This window comes from Brassica napus, chromosome A3, assembly GCF_020379485.1.
Source record: "Brassica napus cultivar Da-Ae chromosome A3, Da-Ae, whole genome shotgun sequence".
NCBI lineage: Eukaryota > Viridiplantae > Streptophyta > Magnoliopsida > Brassicales > Brassicaceae > Brassica > Brassica napus.
In genome coordinates this window covers 27,765,161-27,780,157 of record NC_063436.1, presented here as the reverse complement: position 1 = coordinate 27,780,157, position 14,997 = coordinate 27,765,161, and the positions used below count along the sequence as shown (strand labels likewise).

General features: G+C 29.8%; 1 protein-coding gene and 1 long non-coding RNA gene across 4 annotated transcripts; one reads left to right on the top strand and one right to left on the bottom strand.

Annotated features, from left to right (window-relative positions):
* Positions 1 to 8,163: 8,163 nt before the first annotated feature.
* Positions 8,164 to 10,121, bottom strand: LOC106441001 (probable protein phosphatase 2C 58). Its single transcript, XM_013882782.3, has 5 exons — positions 9,868 to 10,121; positions 9,168 to 9,410; positions 8,804 to 9,080; positions 8,573 to 8,727; positions 8,164 to 8,494 (listed from the first exon to the last, which is right to left on the bottom strand). The coding sequence occupies exons 1-5, from the start codon at positions 9,898 to 9,900 to the stop codon at positions 8,357 to 8,359; spliced, it is 846 nt and encodes a 281-aa protein (XP_013738236.1). The 5' UTR covers positions 9,901 to 10,121; the 3' UTR covers positions 8,164 to 8,356.
* Positions 10,122 to 11,289: 1,168 nt separating this feature from the next.
* Positions 11,290 to 14,993, top strand: LOC106391701. 3 transcript variants are annotated; one of them, XR_001278607.3, is made up of 7 exons: positions 11,290 to 11,548; positions 11,739 to 11,865; positions 12,131 to 12,203; positions 13,653 to 13,768; positions 13,893 to 14,129; positions 14,223 to 14,561; positions 14,644 to 14,993. It is a non-coding gene; the product is annotated as an uncharacterized LOC106391701 (long non-coding RNA). The 3 variants fall into 3 exon arrangements; XR_001278604.3 differs by having other exon boundaries at positions 11,292 to 11,548; positions 14,217 to 14,561; XR_001278608.3 differs by having other exon boundaries at positions 11,292 to 11,548; positions 12,131 to 12,225; positions 14,217 to 14,561.
* The last annotated feature ends 4 nt before the right edge of the window (positions 14,994 to 14,997 follow it).

Genomic DNA, 14,997 nt, shown 5'->3' with positions numbered 1-14,997 from the left:
CAAAAACGCATTTTCCCGCCAAAACCGCAAAAACGCATTTTCCCGCCAAAACCGCAAAAATGCATTTTTCCGCCAAAAACGCATTTTCCCGCCAAAACCGCAAAAACCCATTTTCCCGCCAAAACCGCAAAACCCATTTTCCCGCCAAAACCTCAAAACCTCATTTTCTCGCCAAAACTGCAAAAACGCATTTTCCCGCCAAAACCGCAAAACCCCCCATTTTCCCGCCAAAACCGCAAAACCCCATTTTCCCGCCAAAACCGCAAAAACGCATTTTCCCGCCAAAATCGCAAAAATGCATTTTCCCGCCAAAACCGCAAAAACGCATTTTCCCGCCAAAACCGTAAAAACATGTTTTCCCGCCAAAACCGCAAAAACGCATTTTCCCGCCAAAACTGGGAAAATTCACTTTCCCGCAAAAATGTTATTTTCCGCCTAAACCACAAAAAACATTTTATCATTTTGATCAACTTGGTCTTAACTTAAAAATAATTTATTATAAAGATATTGGGTCCATGGGTCAACCATTAACCCATCTAACCTTTTTAATTTAATGGGTCATGGGTCAACCCAACCTATTTAATAAATGGGTTGGGTTGACCTATGACTCATTAACAGTAAACCCATTTGGGTTTTGGGTTGGGTTGACCCATTTGACCCATTTTGACACCCCTAATATACCTGAGTTCTTCAGGTTCATCAAAAAAAAATTCGTGTAAAAATAAATGTTCCTTTTAACATGTTCTATTCAACATTCCACCCAGAAGTTATGTATGTGTCTTTAATAGATCCAGATTTATTTATTTTTTTATTTTTAAAAATATGTTTCTAGAGTCATTTTCCAAAAACTAGAATTTGAGAATACTATTTTCCGTGCTATAAAAGTGTTTATCAAAATGTTTTAAAATTTAGAAATTATATTTTCGTGCTATAAAAGCTTGTTTAGCTATAAAATTCAAATTTTATTTAATATTAAAATATGACTATAAATTTAAGCTTAAACGGTTATATATAAATAAAAAATAACCTTGAAATAAAAAATAAACTAAATCATTATTTGCATCACATGGTCACATGCCATAACTATAAAATTGGATGAAAAATAATTGTCTTAGGTGATGCCATAAGTTCTGACTAGATTATGATCTGCGCGATTGCGCGGGATTATGTATATTTATATTTATAATTTATGGTTTTAAAATAAAATTTAAAATTTGATGATATTTTATAAGCTGCGGTTCGCATTTGATTTTCATTTTGGTTATGATTTGATTGTGGATATAAGTTTTTGGTTCAAAAAATAGAAATATAGTAATAGTTCGGGTTCTTATGGATTTGAATTTCGTTTGTTTTCTAGTTATAATCTTCAAAATAAGAGTTTGAGAGTGAGTTGCTCCAAGAAGGAACTTCAAATTTATCTTTAAAATTTTGTGTGATCTGCGTTTTAGTCCTCAACTTTAATATAAACTACTTATAATCACTAAACTTTATACAAATAAATAATATGTACACATTGAAAATATTAAACAGAATATCTATAAATACAATTGATTAAAACACAAAATACAACTTATTCCGTATGTATCGTAAAATGGTATATATTGATTATCTATATTAAAGTTTTTATATAGATCATCTTCACATTAGTCCCATGTAGAACATCTAAACAACTGTATAAACTGGACATCAAAAGTATATAATAACTCTTCGTGGGCTGAGTTAGTATAAGAGTAAATTAATTTTGTATTATTATTGTACCAATAGATAACAAACGTATGTTTAATACAACACAACGTAGGTTTAGCTTTATTAGCCGAAGTTGGTTTAATTTAAGTAAGTAGGTTCCATTTCTAAGTAGCATGTTATATTATCTAAACATTTACGAAAGAGTCCAAAAATAAATTAAGTGACAACTTCTATCAGTAGATAAAAATAGGAGCCTAAATTAATAGATTAGATATTTACAACACTTCACCCGTTATTATTTAGATGCTTTAAATTTCATAATTTATACTCGTATATAGCATGAATATTCCAAAAGTGTAAGAGAAAAATCTGTTATACAACAAAAAGAAATATTGTAAGCATAAAAATTAATTCAAAAAGGGATTCTGTTAGTTTGGATATCTAAAACAGAAATATACCATAAATAGTTGATTTTGATTTTTTTTGTTTACTTATTTTATAATATAGCAATAAAATCTGCGGATATATAGAATTTAACAATTTTTATTGGGTTTTGGATTTTGTTTTTGTTTTATTATATGAAAATTATATACTATCTTTGAAAAAACAGGATACTTTTAAAATATGACATGTTATCTATCATAGACTAAGGTTTCATGTAGATTAATGGGTTTTTTTTCGACACAAGTTTTCAAAACCATTTGTACGAAATAATTGAATGTTTATGATAATATGTATTGGTGAGAACCTTAGTTTCAAAAAGAATGAAACGTTTGATGATATATGTTATACGATGTATAGTGTGGTTTTATTATATGGTAACTATATAAGTAACATACAAATTAATGAATTATGATAATATTAATAGACATTACATAGGTGATCTGTCGGACTAATGAAACAAACTGTATTAATGTAACCATTTATATAATATGGCAATCGAATATTCTCTTTTGGTCATCGTATAGAATATAGAAAATGTTACAACATAACGTTTATTAACTATTAATATGTGCTATTAATATATTAAATATAATTATAATTAAGTATCAGTGGTAAAATCTGTAAATACTAAGCAAAATCAAGATGATGTAAAAAAAATGCACTTCAATTTAATAGTATGGATATATTGACTTTAATTTATAAAGTAGTATATAAATTTTATTTAATTTTATTATTAAAGTTTTTAACTAAAATCAAATTTACTATTATTATATTACTAATTACGAAATTAATCAATGCATTTATTAAAAATAATATTTAAAACAATTTGGTCATATTTGTTAGATATTTTTCTCAAGAGATTTTGTTATAACTAAAAATAAAATAAAATATTACAGTTAAAATTGATTTATTATTAATATTCTTATAATTATTTAGATACATTAGAAATATTATATATTTAATAAATTAATATAAATAATCAAATAGATGTAATTGATTATATGGACCTAGTATGATTATTTTATTATAGATAAAAATGATATTTCTCTTTTAATAGAAACTAGATATTAACCCGCACATCCGTGCAGATATATTTATATTTTTAAATTAACTTTTAAAATATTAAATATGTTATAAAGAAATATATTTAATATCAATTTTAGTTTTATAATTTTTATTTTAAAATTTTGTATTTGTTGAAATTTGTTTGATGATATTGTACCAATCATATATTAATGAAGTATTTTTGTTTATTTATTTAAAATGCAACATCAATATTAATAGTTTAATTTTAAGCATTAGTTTTATATGAATTAATAAAAACAATTATTAGCTTCTTTGTTTAGAAATTTTTATTCTCAAAATATTTTTATGTGAATAAACATTTTTTTATATTTTAAAATATTATTTATTTAATATATTATATTTCAGTTTAATGTTTTTATTTTTACTAAAATATCAAACATAAAATGTTACAACCAATAAAATATTATTTATTTTGTTTTATCTAAAAATTTAATTTGATAATTTAAAAAGAATTAGGCTATACAATTTAATTTCAAATTAGTTACTGAAATATATAAAATATAATCTATATTAAATATGATAAACAGTCAAATGATAATTACTTAATGACAATATCTTTTCTTAGAAATGTTATTGTTTAGATATATATTTTTTTGTTAAGAGAATATTATATATAAGTAATTTTAGGATGTTTAATTAAATTTCTAATGAATGGTTTAACATAGACTTGTGTATGGTAGATAAAAATATGATTTTATTTTAATAGAGTAGATAGAGTACATAGTTGGTTTATTGTAATTGTATATAACACTGGTTCATGATTTAAATTAAATCCTATGGTTATATTGGTTTACATTTAATAGAATAGATGTTGGGTTCACGATTCACGATTTAAACTAAATCGTATGGTTATATTGGTTTACATTTAATAGAGTAGATGCTGGGTTAATAGATGTAGTCGGTTTAATAGGAGATAAAAGAGTGTGATATATCTAATAATAATGTAATTAACTTGTTATGGTCCATAAATTAAGTAGCTTCCTAACAAACTTCAAACAGGCCAAAACTTAAATGAGAACTTTTATGGTAGATAAATTAAGACTCTATTTTAATAGAGTAGAAGATTAAGTAAGTTCACGTCGAATAAGGTAAAATCGTATAGTGTCCAATTTAATATTTTTTTTGACTTCTTCCTCATAGTTTGTATTTTCTAAAAAAAGATTCGAATAAACCTCGTGGCAGCTTTAAAAATAACAAAAACCTATATCATTACATAAAAGCAGTGTTTTGAAACCCTATCCGGACCTGCGGTTGAACCGATAAATCCGATGACCCAGAAAAATCCAGTTTGGATTTTGTGAAAAACTCAATATTTAAAAACCTACAAAAACCCGCAAAAATCCACTAACACTTGGAACCCAATACCGGTTGAACCAATAAATAACTTTTACGTTATTTTTTTAGTTTTTAAATTATGTTTTATATTCTAAGTTTCCAATTAAGAAGTTAGACGCTGACAAAAAAAAATTAGGTTTTCCCTTTTCAGTTTTATATTTGTGATTTTTAGATTTTGATAAAGATTTCACTATGTCACTTGAAGAAAATGAAGTCAACGATGGTAGAGAAAATCATTAGTTGATGTGATTTAGTGTTAGTTTATTTCCGATATTGACAATTTATTACAATGATCTTTTGCTTTTGGTTTATTTTGAATTTGAAGTTTACTTTATTATTCATATTAGACATTAAATATTTATGAATTTTATATCTTGATTTCTTTAGATGTCATAACTCTTACTTTGTTACAGAAAAATTTAAATAATCTAAACTATTTTTTGATATTTTATATGTCAAATGAAAATAAATTATAAAAATTAAAGTCAAGTATTTTATAAATACTTTTTAAACATAAAATATATACATATCCAAACTATTATTTTATGTTTTCAAAAACATTTAAAAATATTAAATTTTAGTTTTTATATATTTATTTTCATAGCTAATATATTATTATATAATAAAATTAATTTATTTATTAACCCGCAGTTCACCCGCGGTCGATCCAATGACCCAGCGATCCGGTAAATCGTCCGGTTCAATGTTCGGGTCGGGTTTAAAAACATTGCATAAAAGAGATCTCATAAAAAAGATTCGAATAAACATTTTAACGTCATTTCATTGATTCTTAAAAACTGTTTACAATATCCAATTCATACATGTGAACAATGTGATACAAAATATTAGGACAACTACTCACATCGTCTGCACATCGATTCCATCACATGACTGGAATTTAAAAACCACCGCTTCAAACTTGGCCTTCCACTCGCTATGTTACTAAAAACATTTCCAACTCATTGTTATTTTAATTTTATAATAGAATTAGATGCAACTTACTCCTAATTTATTGTTAGTTCTTTTTCTCAAATAAAATTGTTATTTATTCTTTTATATTTAGATGAAGAAATAGAAATATATATTGTTATTCTATATTTTCAGAAATATTATTATAAGAAAATACATTGGACCAAATTTCATTTGTATTATGACTTTGTAGGAAAAGTAGTGGTTTGTAGATGAAACAAACACATTACTAACATAATATATAATACATATTCTGAGAAATTTCATTACTGATTTTACAGACAACTTTAAAATACATATCTATCTTTCAAATGTGATAATAATTTATAAACAAAAGTTCTCTGAAAAAAAAAGACTAGCAGAACTTGACAAAGATATATGAAAGATCTAAATGGTGATCAAGGGAATGACTGGATATAGCTAATTCCTTAGCATTCCTTATAATTTACACCATTTATAAGGAATATTTGTTACTTATGATTCTTTAACATTCCTTAAGATTTAAAGAATAAACGATTATAATTATTCCTTGACAAATAAAAAGAGGAACAAATTTTTCTTTTATTTTATTCCCTATCATTATGTTTTCCTATTCTTTCTATTCATTTTACGGTTACTAGTTAGAACCGAAATGTCGTCTTTGCTTTTTTAGATATAACTACTTCTATGAAGTGATTTGCTGCTGCTTGTGGATTTTTGACACTCTTGATCACATCAACCGCTTCTTGGTTCGACATTACCTGCAGTTAAAATATCCACCATGTTAGAAGAAACTGAGACTACATCAAAGCACAAGATATATACCAAGTCACTAAACTTGCCTTCCAGATATCATCACTCGCGCGAAATCAATAAAACTCAGTCTGCTTATCAATTTCCTGGTGTGTGATATCTTGTTCTGAGCTCAGATGTATTTTTAAACTCTTATCTCCAAACGCTGTTGCAACCGCTAATTATCCATAAAAATACACATGATCATAAAACAATATGATTAGAAAATTTCATTTAGTAGATAGTCATATTGAAAATATACTATATAACTATGTTAATATCATTTAAATTTAATTATATACCATACATAATAAGTAAAAATGATTGTTTAGATTTATTTACAACAAAATGATTGTCAATAAATTGTTTGTGTCAATTTAATTGTATATGTAATAGTTAATCGTTTTTCAATTATGTACTATATATTTATTATTTTGTTATTTCAGATAAAAACGTAAAATAAAAAAATTGATGTAAAAATAATTTGTATATACAGTGTTTGTTGCGCGTAAATGTAGATCTTAAACTAGTTTTATTTTGTTATTTGATGAGCATTGCTAAAATAAGTAAACACTATAAGTTGATTTTTTTTTTAAATGTTGGTTTGGTTTATTCTTTTTTAATTACCACGCTTCTTTATATTCGCATGACAAATGAGTTATTGACTATAGTGTCTATAGATCTAAATCTCTAAATCATAGGATGTGATTCAAGTACTAACAAATACCACGCATATAAGCTCCAAGAATATGTTGACTTTTGAGAATCTAAGGTTATAATGTAGATAATTGATTAGATTGTAGAAATGTTATTGTAGAATTTATTATGTATAATTTTTTGATATAGTTGTATATTATGTAATCGTAAAAATTAAATGAGAAAAAGAAGAAAATAAAAAAGATATTTTTACAGCAATAATTTTTTTACAGCTTAGTAAATAATGTTTTAGAAAATAAGGTTTCTGCTACCATTTTTTTAACTTTTTTAGTTTTAACTTTGAAAAGTAAACCAAAAATGATTAATAATTTTTATGGTTGTAGACATAAATTAAAACCAAGTACACTTGTTACATCCAACCAACCATTTTCAATATATTTTGTCAATCTTCCAGAGATTTTTTTTAAAGAGTAAAAAAATATTTTGGCACATGGACACATGCCAAAATTATAACACCCTTGATAATGTTGGATGAAAAATAATTGTGTTAGGTGATGCCAACATTTCTAATCAAGTAAGTTCTGATTAAATAAGTTCACATCGATTTAGTTCAGATCTTATACTGTCCAGTTTAATATATTTTTGGCTTCTTCGTCAAGGTTTATTTTTTTTTTTCTAAAAGGAAAATTCGAATAAATCTCGTGACAGCTTATAAAAATTACAAAAACCTATATCATTACATAAAATACATCTCATCATAATCTAATAGTATGAGGAAGACCCATCTAAACATTTTAACGTCATTTCATTGATTCTTAAATTTTTTTTACAATATCCAATTTATACAAGTGAATAATGTGATACAGAAAATTAGGACAACTACTAAAGATCCTAACATTGTCTGCACATCGATCACATGATTGGAACTTAAAAACCACTGCTTCAAACTTGGGCTTCCACTCGATAGTGTTACCAAAAACATTTCTAACTCATTGTTATTTTAATTCTATAATACAATTTATATGCGGTTTTACTCTAATTTATTGTTATTTCTTTTTGTAAATTTTATTATTATTTATTCTTCTATATTTAGATGAAGAAATAATAATCTCTATTTTTATTCTATATTAAAAAGCAATATTATTATAAGAAAATACATTGGACCAAATTCATTTGCATTATAAAAGTTCTTTATTTTAGAGTAAAATAGCAAAATGTATCAGAAATGGTATAACTTATTATTAGTGGTTTGTAGAGGAAACAAACACATTACTAACATAACATATATTACATATTCTGGGAAATTTCATTACTGATTTTACAGACAACTTTAAAAATACATCTCTATCTTGCAAACTTGATGGTAATTTATAAACAAAAGCTCTCTGAAAAAAAAAAGAACAAGAGACTAGTGAAACTTGACAACGATACAGGAGATGTCGTCTTTGCTCTTCTTAGATATAGCTACCTCTATCAAGTGCTTTGCTGCTGCTTGCGGATCTTTAACACTCTTGATCACATCAACCGCTTCTTGGTTCGACATTACCTGCAGTTACTAACCATGTTAGAAAGAAACTGGGGTCCCTACATCAAACACACAAGATACCAAAGTCACTAAACTTGCCTTCCAGATACCATCACTCGCGAAAACGATGAACTCAGTCTGCTCATCAATTGCTTGGTGCGTAATATCCGGCTCTGAGCTCAGATGTATCTTCAAGCTCTTATCTCCAAACGCTCTCGCAACCGCCAACTGTCCATCTACACGTGGAACATCCCCTGCAACACTTCAAGAAACGTTAGTAGCTAGTCAAGAAACGTAATAATAATATACACAGACAGAGCTTCTTTTTACCTGGAATGTTTGATACAAAGCCACCTCGCTTCTCTATATCTTTCCTCTCCTTGCTTGGCTCATGATCAACCGAGAGCTGATGCGCAACGCCGTTCTTGGACATCACCGCCCTCGAGTCTCCAACGTTAGCAACCACTAGCTTCTGACCATCGATTAGAATCCCCGTTACAGCCGTTGACCCGCCTTTACCAAGCTTGAGAGACTGCTGAAGTATCACTGCGTCTGTTGATCTGTAAGCGCTTCTTATAGCACTCTCCGTGTCACTCCAAAACTCCTTCTGAGAAATAAATCAAAAGGAATCATCATCAGTTAGTATTAATTCACCTTTTTACCCTCAAGTTAAGATTTTTTTTTTTAAACTTACCTCTTGAAGAATGTTGTCAAAGAGATTAGTCTGCAAGTACTTGGCAACATCATGACCCAAGTGACCATCAAAGATGGCAAACAAACCAAGTTCGTGGCCGTCGACTTTCTTGAATTCGGATACTACGTAGTCCTCCATGGGATGGTTTGATTTGCCCTTGATAAAGTGGAAACCGTGAGTGATGTTCTTCCACATCTTGCTTTTGCCTCTTCCCATGTCAGGAGCTGCTCCGCAGATCCCAGCCTTTAGGTTAATGATTCAGAGCAAAACAATAGAGTTAGTATTGCAATCATACAGGATCCAAGATTCTATCCCACAGATGTTCAAATAGACATGAAAGTAAGAATCTTGCAGACACATTCACATCCATAAACAAAAAGCTCAGACCTTTAAACAGAGCACAGTATAATAACCAAAACAGAGGAGAGTATCGTAAACAAAAAGCTCAGACATTTAACTACTATCTTTGCACAGAATCTTCATAATAGGCTAACATGTGAGTCGAATTTAATCAAAGAACTCATGAATTTTCCATGGACCAGCTAAAAAAATCATAACTTTAGCCAAAAGAGAGAACATCAGAGAAGCTGATTCCAAGTGCAGACAGAGAATAACTAAAACGAATCAAATCAAGGGTAACCGACAATAGACCAGACCAGATCAGATCAGATCAGATCAAATAGGATAAGCCAGTTAGTACCTTCATCTTATGGAGAATTTCCCTGCCTGCCATTCTTAGAAATTGAAAACACCCTTGACTCCCTTTGTCTTCGTCTGAGATGATCCAAGTAAAACCAGAGAGAGAGAGAGATGGGTTTATTTATGACAGGAATGGTCTTTGACTTTGATGTAAGAAAACGTGAACTGGCGGTGACAGTAACAGTTTCGGCCAATGCCAACGCGTACTCTTCCCACGACTTTTCCCTCTTTTTTTTTATGTTATTTTATCACAATAAATATTTCATTAATCCCCTTGCTTTAACACTTTATTAAGGATTCAAACGTTTACAACCGTCACGCATCGCACCGCAGTTAACAGTAACAAAAATCTCTACATATATCATATATTTATATGTTTTTATAAATGTTAAAACCGCACCGCAGTTAAACCGCTTATCCCACACCACTCAAACTGCAGTCACCATTCAAAGCCTAAGAGTTTATTATTTCAATTATTATTTTAAGTATGTTGTTAAGAGTCTGATTCGGTACTGTTAATTTTTGTTTTATCATTTTATGAAAGATATCGTTTTCCTTATACGTGTAGCAGCCAAGTACTACATACAATTACTTATGTTTCATTTTCTTATTCTCCATAAATTCATGTCGGCTAATTCAATAGATTCACTTTGGAGTGTCTTCTTCGTCCCTTCCAAGTCTTCGTCCTTTAGAGTGACATCCCTTCAGTTTTTCCTAATCTTAATTTGGTTTGTTTCGTCAAGCAAATAACAATAGAATCATATGTTAAAACGTTTTCTTTGTATATTATACGTAGTGTGATGGAAACTCAAATTGGTCATTTTTTCAAAACCCAATTATATATCCCAAAGATTTTATTAAAATTTTTATCGTTAAGAGGATAATGATCTATGATCAATCACACAAATAAACGAGAGGCGAAAGAGTTGGTGATATGTCTAATCAATGTTTTCGTCATTGGTATACCAATCACACACATAAAAGTAATAATCAAAGATTAGTGGTCAGTTGTAATTTATAAACGCTCTTTCTTGATTATTTCATATTCTTCTCAAGTATAATGCGATTAATTCACCAATTTGAGCCATCATTTTCAACTCACATATTTACTCGCTGAGAAAAAAATTCTTGCTTAATGGACAGACATTGATTACTCTTTTTCGGTACATAATAATGGTCACTGTATCATAATGATATTAAGAACTATAAAAGTAGAAGCCAGCTGATTAAAATCTATCCTATACCAAAAGCCAAATATAAAGGGATTCTAGCATGTCCACATCATCAATTATATTTGGCCAATAAGAACATTTCATTAATCCACCCTGGCAAAAGAATTGGGTAGCAGATCTCTTTCTTTCTACGGGCTCTGCTGTGTTTGATGGGCTTCTCTGGATCGTGTTGGACTGTGTTACCCAGTTCGAATAAAAAAAAAAAAAGGCACGACGGATAATACGAGGCGCTACGCTTCTCGCTCATCTTCTTCCACCTTTCTTCACCATCGTTTCTGCGTCTCCCTCCCTCCCTTCCTTTACTATACGTTACTCGGTATCATCTCTTCATCTCCCTACGCCCCTTCCATCATCCCCTCTTCAAATGATACACTTATATTCAATTTTTTTTCCTCCGCTGTTGTTGCTGGTCAATCAGCCGGCCCCCTACTACTCTTCATAGATGGAAAGGTATGTACATCCACTTTCTCAAGTCAATGATTCGCCTTGCAGATTCTTGATATATGGTAAATATTAGAAACAAACCTCATGTTTGTCTCTGATCATCTAACTACTTGGTCCTCATCTATGGCTTCGCATAATTCTGTTATTCATGGGTTTATCCTGAATCTATTAGCTGATAATTCTGAAACTGCAACAGATGATACAGACCCTGCCGTGTACTCCGAGACGATTGTAGAGTGTTCATGGGATCAGGATGAGAAAGTCTGGGTACGCGAGTCAGGGTGGATAAATCAACGCCAAATGATATCAACACTTAGAGAAAGGTCAGCACATAGCTTTTATATGCTTGCTCGCTTTCTTTGGATCTGTATACCAATTGTTAAAGTTCATCGGTTTAAAGTCCTTGCCGATGCCCCTGTCATCAACCTTTAGAACTTCATACTGAGAAAGTTTGACCACCTCCAATCTTTAGCAAACATTAACTTAGAACTTCCCTGTTTTGGTTTCTATTTTGTTTCACAAATATACTAAAAACAAATCCCCTAAATTTTCGTTATCGCCTACTTTTTTACACATTTTTTTTTGTAGATGTTGCAGGCCAGATATGGGCCGTCCAAGGCTCCACTCTCAACAACGTCACCGTTGTTGTCGTCCTAGACCCGTAAGCCCTCATCAACCATTTCGTAGGTTTCATTTTCACTTATCTGCCAATTTTATCTATCTTATTAAAACTCAAGTACAAAATTGGAGTGTTTGGAGACTTGAATAGGACTTTTAAAAATTTGGAGTGTTTGGAAACATGGATTGCAGTCTTTTAAAAAAATATATTTTTGTTTGAAAACAAGGATAGTAGTATTAAGAAAAAAAAAGTAATGGGCTTATGTTTTTTTTTTAAATTTGAAAGTTATCTAGCCACTTTTAAAATATACCAAAATGGGTCAATCTAATTCCCTAAAAAAAAATTTTCTAAACTAACCATAAAACAAAATTTAAACTTTATATACATATTTCAAATCAAAATAATAATTCAAATTTGATTTATATCAAAAATTGATTCAAAAATATACATATATTCAAAAATGGATTTTTACTAAACTATTTTTCAATAACCATTATAAAAAAATATTGTCAATATATATAAGAAAAATATAATACAAAGCCCAATTTGAAATACCAACTCAAATTATGGTTTTCATATTTCATATTAAGTTTTAAAAATATAATATATGTAATTATTTATATGATGGTATGTATAAAATACTATTAATTATATGATTACTTATATGATGGTACATATAAAATACGATTAATTATATGATGATAAAATACGATATATAATAATGACTAGGGATGGGCTTTTGGATACCCATACGGGTTTAGTTCTGATCGGTTTGTATTTTGAGTTTTCGGGGTCAAAGATTTCAGCCTTATTAGAATGTTTCTAAATTTTGGTTTGAGTTCGATTTGGATCTTTGCGGGTTTGGTTTGGGTTTGGATAACTAATTTAAATTATTTTTAAAGTCTTAAATCATTATATATTTTAAATTTCTCAAAATGTATAAATAAAATAATATATTACGTATAAATTTGAATAACATATGTCATAATACTTAAGCTTAACATATCAATTGGCTTGATTTAAAATTTTGGATACGAAATCAATAATTATTTTAAGTATTTTTGGTGATTTGAGTATACTTTAACTATTTCAGATATTTACTTTTGACTATCTATATATATTTTCAACTATTTAAACCAATTTAAAAGTATCATTTTTGATGTTTTATATACGTTAAATCTAAAAATAATTAATATATATAAGTATATAAATCTATTTTTAGATAAATTCGGATACCCAAATACTTCGGTTCGGATCAGATTCGGTTCTCTAAATAACAAAATTTTGAATAATTAGAATATTTAATCAATTTATGTTTGGGTTTGGTACTATATCTTTGGATCGGTATCGGTTATGTTCCTCGGATTCATTTTTCCAAATCTTAATAATTACATGAAAAACAAATATCAACATATTTTTCAAAATATACACCCGCGCGCCTGCGCGGGTCAAAATCTAGTTTTTCTTAAAACTCACACACTCCTTCAACAGATATGTGGTGGTGTATTTGTCTTTGTGGGATGATGCTTTTAGGGGACACTTGAACTCCACTGATGTAACTCTGTCAGTTATGGTTCTCACCACGGTCTATCCAAAAATATTTGTTGGTATATTCAACTAACTATGACTTGAATATATATATTTATGCTCAATATGCTTCCCAAAATACAGTCTTCTTCATACGTTTCCATCATTTGTAACCTAATCTAAAACATAATTGGTCTTTCTTAGGTAACCTGTATCTTAACTCAACTCAACTCCGGCCACCAAGTTCTACTTTGACACCACCATCCCCGCCATTGAAGCATTCACAGAGAGGTTTGTGACGCAAATGTTCAACACCTAGCTTGAGAGTGTGCAGCAGAAATCGTTTTCACACGTGTGGAAACCATGGAGGGGGGAATTAAAAAGAAAGAGCTTGTGACAATTGGTGATCTTCATGCCTATCTGTCCAACTCCAACGACCATGTCAGTTGAGCTCTTTCATACTTTTAAAGTAAAATATCCAAGTGTTAATAAATTTATTCCAGTGTTAAGTCTGTTTATGTCGTAAAGAGCCAGGAAGCAGATTTTCTCTGTCAAGCTAGGATTGTCAACGTCTTTCAGCAGAATGGCTGGTCTTATGTCTCTTGCACCGGTTGCAGACGGAAGTTGCAAAGTGTGGCACCTCTCTACGCTGCAACAGATGTGTTTCACCCAATGTCACTGGAGTCAAAGACTCACCCATGTCCAACAAAACGCTCCAAATTGTTAATGATCATAACAACTTGAGGCTATTTTACGCAGCTTCTGTGTAGAGCTGTCCGTTGAAGATGGCAAAGACAGTGTCACATTTTTGGTGTTTGATACCGAGTTGTCTAAACTAAACAAAATGAAAGCACCACCCTATCTTTGGAGGAGGTATGATCATATACGGTTTTGTTACACTGTAAAATTTATCGTTAATAGGAATAAAACCTTAACCGTCATTTTTGTCTTCCAGAAACCACTATCGGCTACCGCCACTGGGGATTCCTTCAGCAATGCCAAGTAAGTTGATGAAGCAAAACTTCCAAGCTTGGCTGAGGAAGAGAAGACTTGCAAACGCCCCCGTGAATGATTGGTCGGAGTCCAGCAAACCGTCAACCCCACTTAGCTTTCATGTGTTTTCACTTTTCTAAATTCCTATGTTTTTCTTTTTTTGAGCAAAAAATCCTATCTTTTCCAATTTCTGAGTTTTCGTATTGTTTCAAAATTTCTGCAAACTATCACCCACTAAGGTTAGCATTTACTTTTTTTTTTATTAATTTATGGGGAACATTGAAGAGTATTAGTATTTTCTATGTCCACTTATACA

What these genes read in the sequence shown, in the direction of transcription:
- LOC106441001 (XM_013882782.3), bottom strand. Translation starts at nt 9,900, where the DNA reads ATGGCAGGCAGGGAAATTCTCCATAAGATGAAG. An exon ending in CTTTGTATCAAACATTCCAG is followed by an intron (nt 8,728 to 8,803) that starts GTAAAAAGAAGC and finishes GAAGTGTTGCAG; the next exon opens with GGGATGTTCCACGTGTAGAT. An exon ending in CGAGTGATGGTATCTGGAAG is followed by an intron (nt 8,495 to 8,572) that starts GCAAGTTTAGTG and finishes TAGTAACTGCAG; the next exon opens with GTAATGTCGAACCAAGAAGC.